Source organism: Lutjanus erythropterus, chromosome 13 (genome assembly GCF_056507025.1).
Source record: "Lutjanus erythropterus isolate fLutEry1 chromosome 13, fLutEry1.hap2, whole genome shotgun sequence".
NCBI lineage: Eukaryota > Metazoa > Chordata > Actinopteri > Lutjaniformes > Lutjanidae > Lutjanus > Lutjanus erythropterus.
Genome location: NC_139329.1, coordinates 7,510,104 through 7,523,521, shown reverse-complemented (window position 1 = coordinate 7,523,521; position 13,418 = coordinate 7,510,104). Strand labels below are relative to the sequence as shown.

Below are 13,418 nucleotides of genomic sequence, written 5' to 3'. Positions count from 1 at the left end.
ACCCGCCCCTTTCTTACGTCACCGTCAACTGAAAATGGGCGGGATGAATCAGAGCAGTTTAAACAAAGAGGAGTGGACATGAGCAGGAGAGTCATAGGGGTATTTTTCATGGGTGAATCATGGATATTCTATTCTATTCTCTTATGGTATGGTATAGTATAGTATAGTATAGTATAGTATAGTATAGTTTAGTATAGTATAGTATAGTACTAAATATTATACAGATATTTGTCAGTGAATAAAACATGGAGGACACATTATGACATGCCAAGAGTTCCAACATGGTCATGGACAACAACAAAATAAAGGCACATCCAGATGTGCTAAAGGGTTTTGTGACAACCACATTATTATTGCAATGTACAACTATATTAAAAATTATGAATGAATGCTGCTTTATGCACTCATCTCCCAATACAGAGTATAGGCATAACCTGATTAAATAAAGTTACTGACTCACAGAAAAAGTAGGGGTGCTTCTAAGGGAGGACATGGAGGGGCATTGGCCACCCCAAGTGCCTCTCTATTATCCTCAAGTATGATTGGTTATTTGTCCAGCGAGAGGCAGGATCTTAGTTTGACCTGTTGTTTGATTAATAGTTTTAAATGTACGTTGTTTTCTTTTGTATGTAGCCTACTTTTAAATTTTACAGGATTTTCTTTTAATTATTTTTTTCGATTAGCATTCAAAATACACCCTAAACAAATACATAGCAAATTTGCCCCAACAACAAACATAATACGAGGAATGAAGCTAATCATAAAGGTGTAGGCTGAAGCTCGTGCTTGTTATGCCTACCCCTGTTTACTTAAATTATAAATCAATATATTAAAGTATTTTTCATATTATATTCTATTTGTATAGTGTCACTCAGTTGTCTTGTGATTGACTATTTATCCTTTAAATGAACATTTTAGATGCAGGAATATAAGAAACTAACATTTGTAATTAAAGTATGAGAAATAGTACATTAATGTGCATGTGTGCATGCGTGTGTACATCTCTGTGCATCCACAATAAACTTCATGCCACCCCTGCATAAGTCAGTGCCACACTTGGGCCACCTCAGTCGAAACAATCTGGAAAGAAAGAGTCAAAATTTAATGAAAACTTTATGCACACCATATGGACATTCACAGAGAAGTTTCCAGGGTTCATGAGCTCCTGTTTATTCATAAACACCACTTTAATCCAACATACGTGAGTGATATCCTGCAAATGGAAGGGAAGGAAACTAACATCATTAATACTGTATATCTATATGCTGTGTGTGCAAATGTGGGTGCAACAAGAGAAGTATGTGTATTACACATGTGAGTCATCCAGATGGCGTTTTAGTAGGCCACTAGGACATTATACATGCCTACTACAGGTATGTTAAAAATGTGATAACAGCTTATCTAATGAGCCAGCTTTTCTGAAAAATTTACATCTGTGTGTCACATCTGGACCAGCATACCACATCCTTTTTGCAAAAACTTTAAATCATTAATTGGGGGCAAAGTAATGAGAATACATTTGACATTTAAATGTTCTTTATTGTGGTGATACAAAGTATAAAGCCTACATAGTGTATAAAATGCCTTTGGTTGGACATGGTCTTTGTGTCTGTAATGATGAAGCATGATAAAGGCAGCATCCATTGCCAGCAAAGGATCACTATACTGAACAACAGTAGTCTACAAGCTACTCATCAATAACTTTTCTTAACTGATGGATTTATAAGTGATGTTTGTTGCATACTTGTGGATTATTTTTTGAAGTGATAAGTTTTTTTTAAGGGCTAACACTGTAGATCATCATCTTCACTGTGCGGTCACTTCATCATTTCTGCGTGTCTCCACTTTGTATATAGTCTGGTAGCCGTCGTCCCAGGCATACAGCTGTTTGTCTCCGGGGTGGTAGTGGATGCTGCTGTGGCTGGTGTAGCGCTTTGGGAAGAACATCACAGGACTCTCATCACTGCAGACGGGTTGTACAGAAAACAAAAAAGGTTTCATCACAATAAAAAAAACTGTGATTGAACATTGATTTGAAATGTTTTTGTGTATACACATGTGGATGGTTAATCGACTCTTCCTAAGCCATGTCCTTTTTTATCCCTCTGCTCCAAAAACAGTTAAGCGAGTACCCAGTGGAACGTTGGTCAACTTTCTCCTTTGCTGTTTCCTGCACTTTTTAGATTTTAAGATGGTTAAAATATGTTGCTGGGAGACCTGCTGATAGATTTCAGACAAAATAATGATTTAATATTGAGTGAATTTGAGCATTTATCTGTCAGTAGCTAGTGAATTATTTAGTTTCCAACTCTACTTACAGGTCCTCCAGCAACAACTTTTAACTGTCTTCTGAAGTTGGTTTTCTTCTCAACATAGACAAGCGTAGCTCATAGCATAAGTGCAGGAAACAGCAAAGAAGAAAGCTGACCGAGGTTCCAGAGGGGACGGGACATAGGAATGGTCTGTCTGTGTGTTATCCAACCTGTGGATGGTGTCATGGATGTCATAGAGACACTGTATGGTGGAGCGTCCTCCATAGCGAGTGTTGTACACCACATAGAGGGTCCCACACATTATGAAGGCTCCTTCAGCATCACGGCTTCGGCATTGTGTATCCCAGGTGTATTCTACTGCCAGAGTTCCTGAGTTAGAATTAAGAAAACAAAACATCTCCTCAGTATAGCCCATTACTGCTGTAGGTTTATGCACAGAGGTGGTATCCTCTACCTTTATCCAGTTTGGAAATGACCAGGTTTCCTCCATACTCAGGATCGGCATGGATGACCCAGAGGCCCAGTTCATCCACAGCCATGTCCAGGTAGGTGTTGGGGTTCAGACTGTAGACTGGTAGACGACCCGCTCCTGGTAGCAGTGTGCTGTCCACTACTGTACCATTTAACAGGTCTACCTTTATGAGAAGGGAAAATGATGGAAAAGATGAAGATGATTTCTTTTCAGTAGTGTCAGACATTTTTTAATCCCTGCAAATTTCACACACTGGACCTTTATTATGATCTAAACTGGTTATTTATATAAAAATTCACCCCCCCATAGAAAACTGTTTTTTGTACAACTTTGTAACCGCGTGCAGTAAACTTGGGTATTTTAACCATGAGTGTCTATGGGGATCAACTTGCATTTGGAGCCAGCGCCAAGTGGCCATTTGAGGTACTGCGGCTTTTGGCACCACTTTGGCTTCATCTTTCACTGTCAGAGGTGTTGCTCGGTTCACAATCACTGTCAATTCATCATCTGATAACTATAAATGTCTGCACAAAATTTCATGGCAATCCATCCAGTAGTTGATGAGATATTCCAGATAATCGTGATTGAAATACTGCAGGCTATGTGACCATGGATCTATACCGTGTCTTCTGTACTATAAAGTTTTGCTGTATTTACTTAAATTTGATGTTAATGACTCATGCCTTCCCCCATTAAACTTCCTATAACATTTATATGTGCTCCAAAAGGCAAGTAAAATTCAAGCTCATTTTACTGGAACAGAATTGTTTCTTTTGGCATCGTGGGCTCACTGACCTCAGCTAACTCAGCATAGGAAATGAGACAAAAATGAACTCCCCAATGACTAAACTCGTCTGACGTGATCTGGAGCGTCCAGCCAAAAGCTCCACACTGTTATGATGTGAAGCTGTGAGTAAATGTTCTCTGCAACTATTGCCAAATGCCGTGAACCTTCAGTCTGACAACTGAATAAGCAAGTTGTCTTATTTAATCACTTTTACATTTTGCAACCACAGTGCAAGTCAACAAATAAATGCCTTCATGAGAAACACACACATATACAATATTAGACTTTGATTATTTCAGTCATGCACCTTCAGTATCTGGCTGGGTGTGTCTGCCTTGTGGCAGTAGAGGAATCCGTTGTAGACTATGTGGCCCGTCCCCTGCCAGTGAAAAGGCAGCTGCACCACCCGTGCTGGTGGAGTGGTGGTCCTCTCTGTGAAACTTTGCAGAGAAACGTACTCCAGCACAGTGTTGTTACGAATTCCACTGAGCAGGTACACCTGAAAGATTATAACCAGTGAAGAAATTAGTGAAAATGATATTCTGCAACTCAGCCTTGACACTCCATTTATGGTGTAAATATGATGATATTGATAATATGTGGTATTCATGATGTAAATGTTCTCAGCAGTACACAAGCGTGAAGTCAATTGGAAGAACGTTTCTAGAAGGGCATATGCTTATACAGATTATGTTGCTACAGCACCACCTATTGGCCAAACGGCACCAAATTTGTCATGGTCACTTAGACATCTTATCGACACATGTGGTTGCAATAGCACAAAGGAGATATGGCATTTTTTGCAACATAAACCCCACCCACATGCAGCATTTGAGCAAACCTTGAGGGCCAGCTATAGCAAACCTGTATGAAATATCAACAATCTATTCTGTAACAAATTTGGTGACAATTTCTTGAAATCTGTAGGTGTAGTAGCCAAACAAAAACAAATTCAAAGTAGCAAAAAATCAATCTAAATGCACATGAGTGTGGTTCATAGGGACAGATTCTTCTGGACCCACAGAATCCAGGTAGAAAGTGTTTCTGAGACTCCTGAGACTGTTCAGGCTACAGACGACAAGTGATTTTCAAAGGAAGCCAGTGACATGAAGCCAGAACCTGTTGCCCAACACTTGCGTGTTTTGGACATGAGGTGCTGCAACTACTGTGTCAGCGCTTCAATGGTGCAAAGACATGTCACCCATTCAGATGTATTTGTTTTGCCACTTCTGTATCCCATCTCACCACGATCCCTGTGCTGTGTAAACAACGGAAGAAGAACTTATTCTCGTCGTTATTTAATCCTACACTTTTTATTGCCACGACATCAACCAAAAAAATGCAGCTTGACAATCTATGATCCCGCACAAGTGCTCAATAACATCACAAAGCACTTGAAGATAGTTCACACTGATGGAGTTTCACAAGAAAACAGGGTTGCAGAATCTTCCAAACAACTGAAGTGAATGATTTTCAAACAGAAAAAAACAACTGAACAAAAAAACATAAAATGCCTCCATCCTGCTTGTCTGTTGTGATCCAAGTCTCCTAAAGCCCTGATGTGCTGGTCACTTGTGCGCACATTGTCATGCCACTCACACCCAGTTCAGATGGTCTGCACATGCACGTGAACATGGCTCCAAACTAAGGATCTACAGTGAAGATTAAGGCTAAAAACATGGTATAAGGGGTATATTTCAAGTCAACTTGACATGTTGGGGCTTTAGAAGACTTAGTATGATTGGTAATACCTGTGTTTATCCTGTTACTTCATGTTAGAATGGCTGCTGTGAAAAAAGTCTGATCAGATTGTTGTTGAGGAAATATTCCTTCCTTTAGTTCTATATTTCTGAGATACCAACATGAATAGGGAAATAAAGAAAGTGTGGATTTTTCATCTATTTCAGTAAAATGATACATCAAAAGGAGCAAATACAAAATGTCAGCAATCATTTGCATCCAAATATAACTGAAAAGAGTGTTGCTGATCATCAGCCCAAAAAAGAACAATTAATATTGATTGTTATGAGAAAAAGAACAGAGCTCATCCATCAGCAGCTCCACACTGAGCGGAAGATAAGCACAGTCTGCTGCCCACACAAAAACACAGCTGTCTCTTCTGTAAGCACTCCATTCTTACTGTAATTACACCGCCTGTACAGAGAACAAACCTTAGCTGATCCTTCAGAGGGGTCCTTGAACCAGGAACCAGAGATGTCTCCTGTCTTCTTCACAATCTTGAGAGACTTGATTTGACTCAGGGCTGTGCTGCAGTCTGAAGGTGTCAGAGAGCAGACAATGAACGAAGAAAGAATGAATGGGATTTTATTCAACTGTAAATAAAATGTTGTACAAGACATTTTGTGTTCACTTGGAATATCTTCTTTTACCCTTTTCTTGCCAAACACACACACACTGTTTAAAACAAAAAAAAAAAAGGTTGAGAACTCAATATTTCAAGGCAACTGACTACAATGCATTTTTGAGTTTTAAGACCAACTCACATTCTTAAGTTTTGAAAAAGTTTGACCAACTACTGATCATTTATTTTTCTTCTTTAGATAAACATTGTATTTAAAAATATTGAGTAAATTCATTGAAGTGGAAGTAAATATAAAAAAAATAATATTTTCAACTATTTAATTTTTCAGGCACTAAAAAAGGACAAATCAGGTGCACAGCTCACTGCTGTTTTTAAGTTAATTTTAGTTTCTAAAACTTAAAAGATTCAAATTTATCTAAAGATGAAAACTAAATTATCTCAAGTAAAGATTATAGGCCAGCAAGACATTTTTTTTCAAAACTTATTGCAGTGCATTGCCTTGAAATTTCAATTCATCTCAACTATTTTCTTTTTACAGGTTTTTGTACAGGTGCACTTCCTACCTTTCTCCACTTTGATCTTGGCTTTCTTCTTCAGCTGGTCCAGTTCTGCAGCCTTGATCTGTTGTTCCAGCAGCGCCTCCTCCATCTCAATATCAGACTGAGTGGGAATCTTATTTTCAAGATATTCCAGCTCTCTCTCCACCCGGTCTACTCGCACAGACACGCCGTCCACCTGGCTCTTCACCTCTGATCTGCGGAGAAAAACACTTTAGTTAACCTACTGCAGTTCCCTCATTTAGTCACAAACAGTTTCATTCATGCATTTGGTGCGCAAGTCACTTTTCATACAGGCCTACCTTAGAGCACTGACAGTGGACAGATAACCTCTGATTTCAGTGGAGAGGTCATAGGTCTTCTGGGTGACGGTCGCTGTGTTTTGCTCACATTGATTCAGACGCTCCTGATGTCATTGACACAGGAAAAAAGTGTTGTGGATACAAACTTAAAGCAAGATAATGTGCCTAATGAAGAAGGAATACTCTTAAAATCGTATAATTTATACTTCTTCTATTCTTGTGTTAATGTTGAGTAAGTTTAAGGTCTCATTACTTCTCATGCGGATGTCCAGTCAGTGTTGATGGTAAATGTGGTCAGCTGAAGCAATACATTCCTCAGTGTGTGTTTTACTGACAAGAGAGCTGAGTTCTCCTGCTGCAAAATCTGCTCATCTAGTGATGTCACAGTGATGTCATTGATGTTGAGGAAGGACTACAGACTATTTCAGCTTGGATTTCTAATCCCCTGATGCTATGTTTTGGCTGACAAAGTAATAGCTATAGGGTGGGGGTGGGGATACAACATGGGTGTGGGCCTCAGATGCTCATGTGCAATGCAACCTGGTACATGAAGGCACTGCTAACATGGACCTGGAGAGCACAGCTCTCTTGGTCAATATAACCTGCACTGAGGAATTTCTTGCTTCAATTGACAAGTACCATCAACAGTGACTTACTGGCATGAAAAGTAGTGAATTTTCCCTTTAAGAAAGAAAAAGCATGGAGTTTTCTGTTAAATTCATCATTTCTCAACATTTGTCATCTAATAAATGAAAAGATAAGCTTATAAGCACTAAAACATGTTGCTCAATTTATACACTCAGGGTTGTTTGATGCTTTGCTTTTGTTGCTAATGTTGGCTTATGTAAGCCAGTTTAGCCAACTTTAGCTAGATATTTCTGTGTAACCAGCATTACTGAGTCAGTCCACTGCCTGTGATTCTTCCTTATGACTTCTACTGCTGCACTTAGCATGAGCATGCATCTTAACAGGAGCATCCATATAGAACAGCTAAGGCAGTCACTTTGTCAGTTTTCAAATTTATATGCTGCCACTTTTCCAAAAAGTGTCCATATTTTAATTTTGCTAATATAAATTACACAAAAGGCGAGTACAATGTGATCATGACCACAGTATATGTTATATTGCTACTTCTGGCACAGTTGGAGATGCATCTTCATCATTGTCTCTGCCAGTAAAACTTAATAAGTGGTCCCGATTTCCAATTTCTCAACATTAAAATACAAATGATTAAGACTCAATTAAAAATAAAGTAGGGGAGAAATTTTTATTTGTAAATTTGTTATTATTAATAAAAAATAATGTTTGTAATCTTATAATTACATTTGTACAATACTGCTGTGACTACACAATCATGACGGTTTACTGCATGTGATGGCATGTGTATTGCTAAATATATAAATACATTTTACAAAATTTACAGTTTGGTGATATTTAATTAATCTCTTAGTCTGGTATTCATCATGAGAGATAATAGAGTTTGGAAGTCAAAGGTCAAAATGACTGCTTATAGCCGTTCTAGTGGTTAAGGAATTGACCAACACTGATGATAGAATATTCACAATAGTACCTGAGAGTGCTCTGAAATTAAATAAATTATAGTACATTACCTCACTGAGCTTTACAGTTACAGTAGACTGTATCTCTACACATCTGGCTAACTTACTCATCGATGTTAACTCAAACAGATATGCACAACAAGAAGACATTATAAAAATCAGCCAGACACCTGAAATGATGCAAAAACTTTGTAAGCCATATGATCGGAGCATGGCTTAAACATTGTATAAGTGATGTTTTATTCCCTAATTTATTAATCTGCTCATTTTAAGGTCTGATGTGTCACTCATTACAGCTAAAAGAAAATCTTATACAGAGCAATACAAGAATATACTCTATATTTAAGGTCCAGTAGTAGAGAGTAAAGAAGTAAAAAATACTTAGTTCCTGTATTAAAGTTTTCATGTCTGTCCTTTACTTGAGTATTTATCTGTCTGACAACTTTTTACTTTTGTTCCCTACATTTTAACTCAAATATCTGTACTTTATGCTCCTCTCATTTTCAGCAGGCTCATTACTTTAGTTTTAAGGCATTCAGCAGGAATTATCATTTTCATTTTGAACCATTGTGCACCGACTTTTCGACATCGAGATTTACTTCAGCTTAAATAGATAGGAAAATAATGCTGAGAGCAATAGTTGCAAGGATTGAGGTTATAGAGTTCTGCTGTCCTCTGAGGGATGCAGGTACCTGATGTCAAACAGTACAGCACAGCGGTCACCTACCTCCATCTGAACCAGTCTCCTTTCCATGTACTGAATTATAAAGGCATCCTGGGGTGAACCCTGACTCTGGACTGAACCCACAGTCAGAGAGAGAGACATGAGAAGGATAGGAAGCACTCTGCCTGACATTTCTAACACCTCTGTCAACAACTCAGCACTGAAACTACTGTAGCTGCAGCGATTATGAGTCCCTTTCCTGTGTTTCTGAAGTTTCCCTACAGAGTACAAGCCACTAAAACAGTCTTCCACACTGAAAACATGCCAAAGAAAGAAAGAAAAAAAAGATCAGTCCAGCTGGCTTCAAGTCACAGTTTAAAACAGTCTCGCTGTATTGAAAGTAATCCTTGATGGTCTTTAAATGCCTGAATATTCTTCTTCCTCTTTCTGTGCTCAGTAACGTCTTAGTCGTGTTAGAGTTGCAGCTCCAGAACTTTCTGTCTTGTGTCTTTAATCAGTTGTAGCTCCACTGGGTTTGGATCCAAGTGAACCTCACCCACAATCCCTCCCAGCCCCTCTCTTTTCCAAGTCCCCCCCCCCCCCCCCCCTCTCTCTCTCTCTCTCACCCACCCTTCCCCTCTCTGGAGTTTGTGTGTTTGAGGTATGAGAGAGAAAACCAAAAGAAAAAGGGGGCGAGGAAGGCAGTGAGCGATAGAAACAACCAGACAGTTCATATCCTATTGGTCAATCCTGCAGTTTTTTGTTGTAATACTCTCCAGATGGCTCTCTGACACGTCCTCAGTTCTAATACAGGGCAGAAGCTGTTCGATAAAAGTTGTCAACTTGGCATCATACAACAGCAAGGGACCATACTGCATGCCAACTCTCCTAACTTAAGACTGAAAAAGTGCATTACACAAGAATCCTAACCACCCGAAATTCTCTTTACTTAAGGATAATTGCCAAGACGTTCTAGCTTTCATTTTTCCACCAGGAGTACCTGGCTAACTTGTGAACACCTTTACACTTTATTGACTGCAAAAGATATCCTTACAAAATAATTTAAATTAAATCAAAAGCATATTGCGCATTCTATGTATGGAAACCAGTGCTGCCTATAGGCATGTATATTCTATTAGACATACACTTTGTTTCATGGCACTTACTCAAGTTGTTCTTGCTTGTGAGCATCAGCATCAGCTGTCAGATGTACATCATTTTGGATAAAAGCACCTGCTAAATGAAATTGCAAGTTGTAAAATTGTAACTGTAAATTAGCTAAAGGTAGCTAGATAATAATAATGTTCATTAGGGCTGTGACGATAACTGCATTGCTGCGGCTGTGTGGTGCCTACCACAGGGCTGAGCTCATTACTGTCATCACTGCAAATCTTATTTTGAAGGGTCAATCTCGCATTGAGATCAACTCATGGATCTATTAATACATCTTACAAGTTACAAGTTAGCATCACAATGTGTATTTGACTGTGTTTGTGTGTTTGACAGACTCAGCTCAAAGCATCTTGGGATTGTCAATGGGTGGCTAAAAACATGCTATCAAGAACAACAGCCGAGTGAAGAGGAAAAAATGGATACAGGAGACATTTAGTGTTGGATTTTAAGTTGCTTTATCACCACAGTAAGATAAAATCCCTAACAGTAGTTACTAGTTACAGTTAACTAACAGTAGCTAATGGTGGTGTTAGCTAACTTGTTTAATCTGTATAACTGGTCTTTTATTTCTTTTTCACAATTTATGTCGGATATGGTGGAGACTGTGAAAAAAAGTCAGTCATTCAAATCAAAAATAAATCTTCATTCCCCTACAAAAGACACTCAGGTATTTTTCTTTTTTTATCATGTAAGACACAAAGGGTGTTTCCGCTGGCAGGATTACAGGCTTCATATTAGACATTATATTATATAGCTACAAAGGAAATATTACATAGGTGCCTTGTAATTTATTTGTTCCTAATTCTAGCCTATGATGTGCAAGACATGCTATTATCTAATATCATAACCTCCCAAAGCAATGGTTATTGTGACTGAGGAGACTGAGGGCTTAGAATACAAATAGGTTCAAATATAAAATAAACGTATATAGGACTTTAAAAATCGAAGTTGTAACAATTTTAGCAGTGTGGTTTATGGTTTTATTGCCATTCCTGGTGTTCTAGATGATATTCTGACTGATTTACGTCCAAAAGTTGTCACCGTGCCATTATGGATAATGCCTGGTTTGCTGCTGTTGGTTGACGACTTTTATCTCCATCTGCTGCTGTTTAGAGCCACCTGGGTCTGTTTCCTGGGCTTTTTGTTATGACAGACAACATCTGGTTGTCATCTTTCAGCACTGTGCTAAATCTGGCGCATATTAAACACAGAGCTTCGCTTCAAGTAGCAACTGTATGTGAACAAGACAAGGAGAACAGAGGATTAGACGCTAACAAAGCAACATATCTCATCTTTTTAGCATCTTCTGTTGAGATATTTAGTGCTATATCTTTTATCAGACCTCTGCAGTTAGACCAGGCTTCTACCAAGAGATGGCGCCACATCACATCAAGAATAGCTCTGTGTATTACTACAACATACCACAGTCTAATAGTAGCAGGCCTTACCACGTCACCCCCACCACAGCCACCAACTCCTGCACCATTTCACCTGTGGTCTGTAATTATAGCCTGCTGCTAAATCCTCTGTGGGGTGCGCTGGTAATAATGAGGCAGCAGGAAGAAAAGACGGAACCAAGTTCATGATCAGAAATGCACTCTGATGTTGTGGATTCTAACCTTTTGGGTTTTCAGTCCCTTAAAACAAATCATGATCTGTGTAAGACTCCAAATCACTGTGTGTCGATGACAACGGAAATATGTTTATGATCGTCTCTTATGCTGTTAACCTACTGCATAAATCGTAAAAAGACTGACTCTGAAGATACGCACTGGACTGGATTACCTCACAGTGCTGAAGCCTCAGCAAAGCTTCAGATAAACTTCTGAATATGTTTTTGCACAGAACAAAGCAAGGCAAGGTTATTCGTACAGCCCTATTCAGACACAAGGCAATTCAAAGTGATTTACAGGGTCAAAGAAATATATTTAAAAAAGACATTAATAAAACATTAAAATTGCATTTAAAATTCAATTAAACAAAATTATTTATTTAAGTCTCAAGTCAGGATAGTTTTACAATTCAAAACTCCATCACATCAGTACTAGAGCTTGACTGTTGCACTATTAAATGGGCCTATCACAGACACATTGGTATCGGGGTGTATGCTTTCCAAAATGTGCCCATATGAAAATGTTTTTACAGAACATAAGATGCAGAAAACAATGCCTGAGGTGATTTTGAAATATTGTCATTAATATAATTTGTCCTACAGAGTGCACTCCAACTCCATTGTGCCAGATCAAAAAGTAGCTGATGGTATGGTATTATTTCTTCAGCGGCACATGATGAGTAGAACGTATTTTGTTCGGTTAGTGGTGTATGCCTGTGTCTACAGCGGTATGCCGCTTTTCCACTGGCCCATGTCATCTCCTAACCTCCATCTGTAATTTTTAACTTGCATGTTTTGCATACTGTAAAACATTTTTTGTTGACCACCTCCTAGTTTTTGTATGTGAATGACTGGCAGTCACATACATCAGTACATCAGTCTTCATCAGTTCTTCATAGATCTCTCCTGCAGCTTGTTTGGATGCTGTCAGATTGGTTAAAAAAAAAAAAGTCGGACCAGGTGAAGTGTCAACATCCTGACAATTAATAGTGTTAATCTTAGTCAGGAAATAAAGGGAAATTAATTGATTTGTGGCATTAACATACTTTTTAATCTTTGGGCTTGGTGGAAAGTACCAAGTATTTATAAGTGAAATCACAAATCACTGGTGTTTAAGTCCAAGTCGAGTTTTAAGTTTTTTTTTTTATTAAGTCAAGTCTAAAGTCATCAAACTGTGACTCCAAATCATGTGACTCAAGCCCACACCTCTGGTAAAGATATACAAAAGCAAAGAGAAGAGCCTGAAAATAACAAACATGGCAACACTGGAGAAGACTGTAATAATGAACCTCTTGGGAAAGAGGCTAAAGCTGTGGCAGTGTTGTAGGCAGCAGTGGACTGAACGTCATTTCTAATACTTTTTGATTTTTAAAACTTCTTCGTGGTCGGGTCTCATTTGAACTGACAACACTACTACACTGCCGCCACAACTGCTGGTGGTGCTCTGGTTCCTCCGTGTCCAGAAACATTCAGAAAATGTGCAGAAATACAGACGAAACAAACGCAGAGCAAAGACAGAAGTGTTCATACTGATATGCTTATCTCACATTTTGCACAAACGAGCTTTTGGGAGTGTAGGATGTACTTAATATACATCACACAAGTCCTGAAAGAGACAACTCATGACTGGTTGGTGTCCAACATGTAGTCTGTTGTATCTCTTGTCCAAGTCACTGCAAGAATGATTTGATTATAT

The 13,418-nt window shown here is 38.6% G+C and overlaps 1 protein-coding gene across 1 annotated transcript; it reads right to left on the bottom strand.

Moving 5' to 3' along the window:
• Positions 1 to 1,518: 1,518 nt before the first annotated feature.
• On the bottom strand, positions 1,519 to 9,500 carry olfml1 (olfactomedin-like 1). Its single transcript, XM_084735063.1, has 8 exons — positions 9,001 to 9,500; positions 6,715 to 6,818; positions 6,419 to 6,609; positions 5,704 to 5,807; positions 3,840 to 4,031; positions 2,728 to 2,908; positions 2,483 to 2,642; positions 1,519 to 1,963 (listed from the first exon to the last, which is right to left on the bottom strand). Exons 1-8 carry the CDS (start codon positions 9,127 to 9,129, stop codon positions 1,807 to 1,809), a joined length of 1,218 nt encoding a protein of 405 aa, XP_084591189.1. The 5' UTR covers positions 9,130 to 9,500; the 3' UTR covers positions 1,519 to 1,806.
• Positions 9,501 to 13,418: the final 3,918 nt, after the last annotated feature.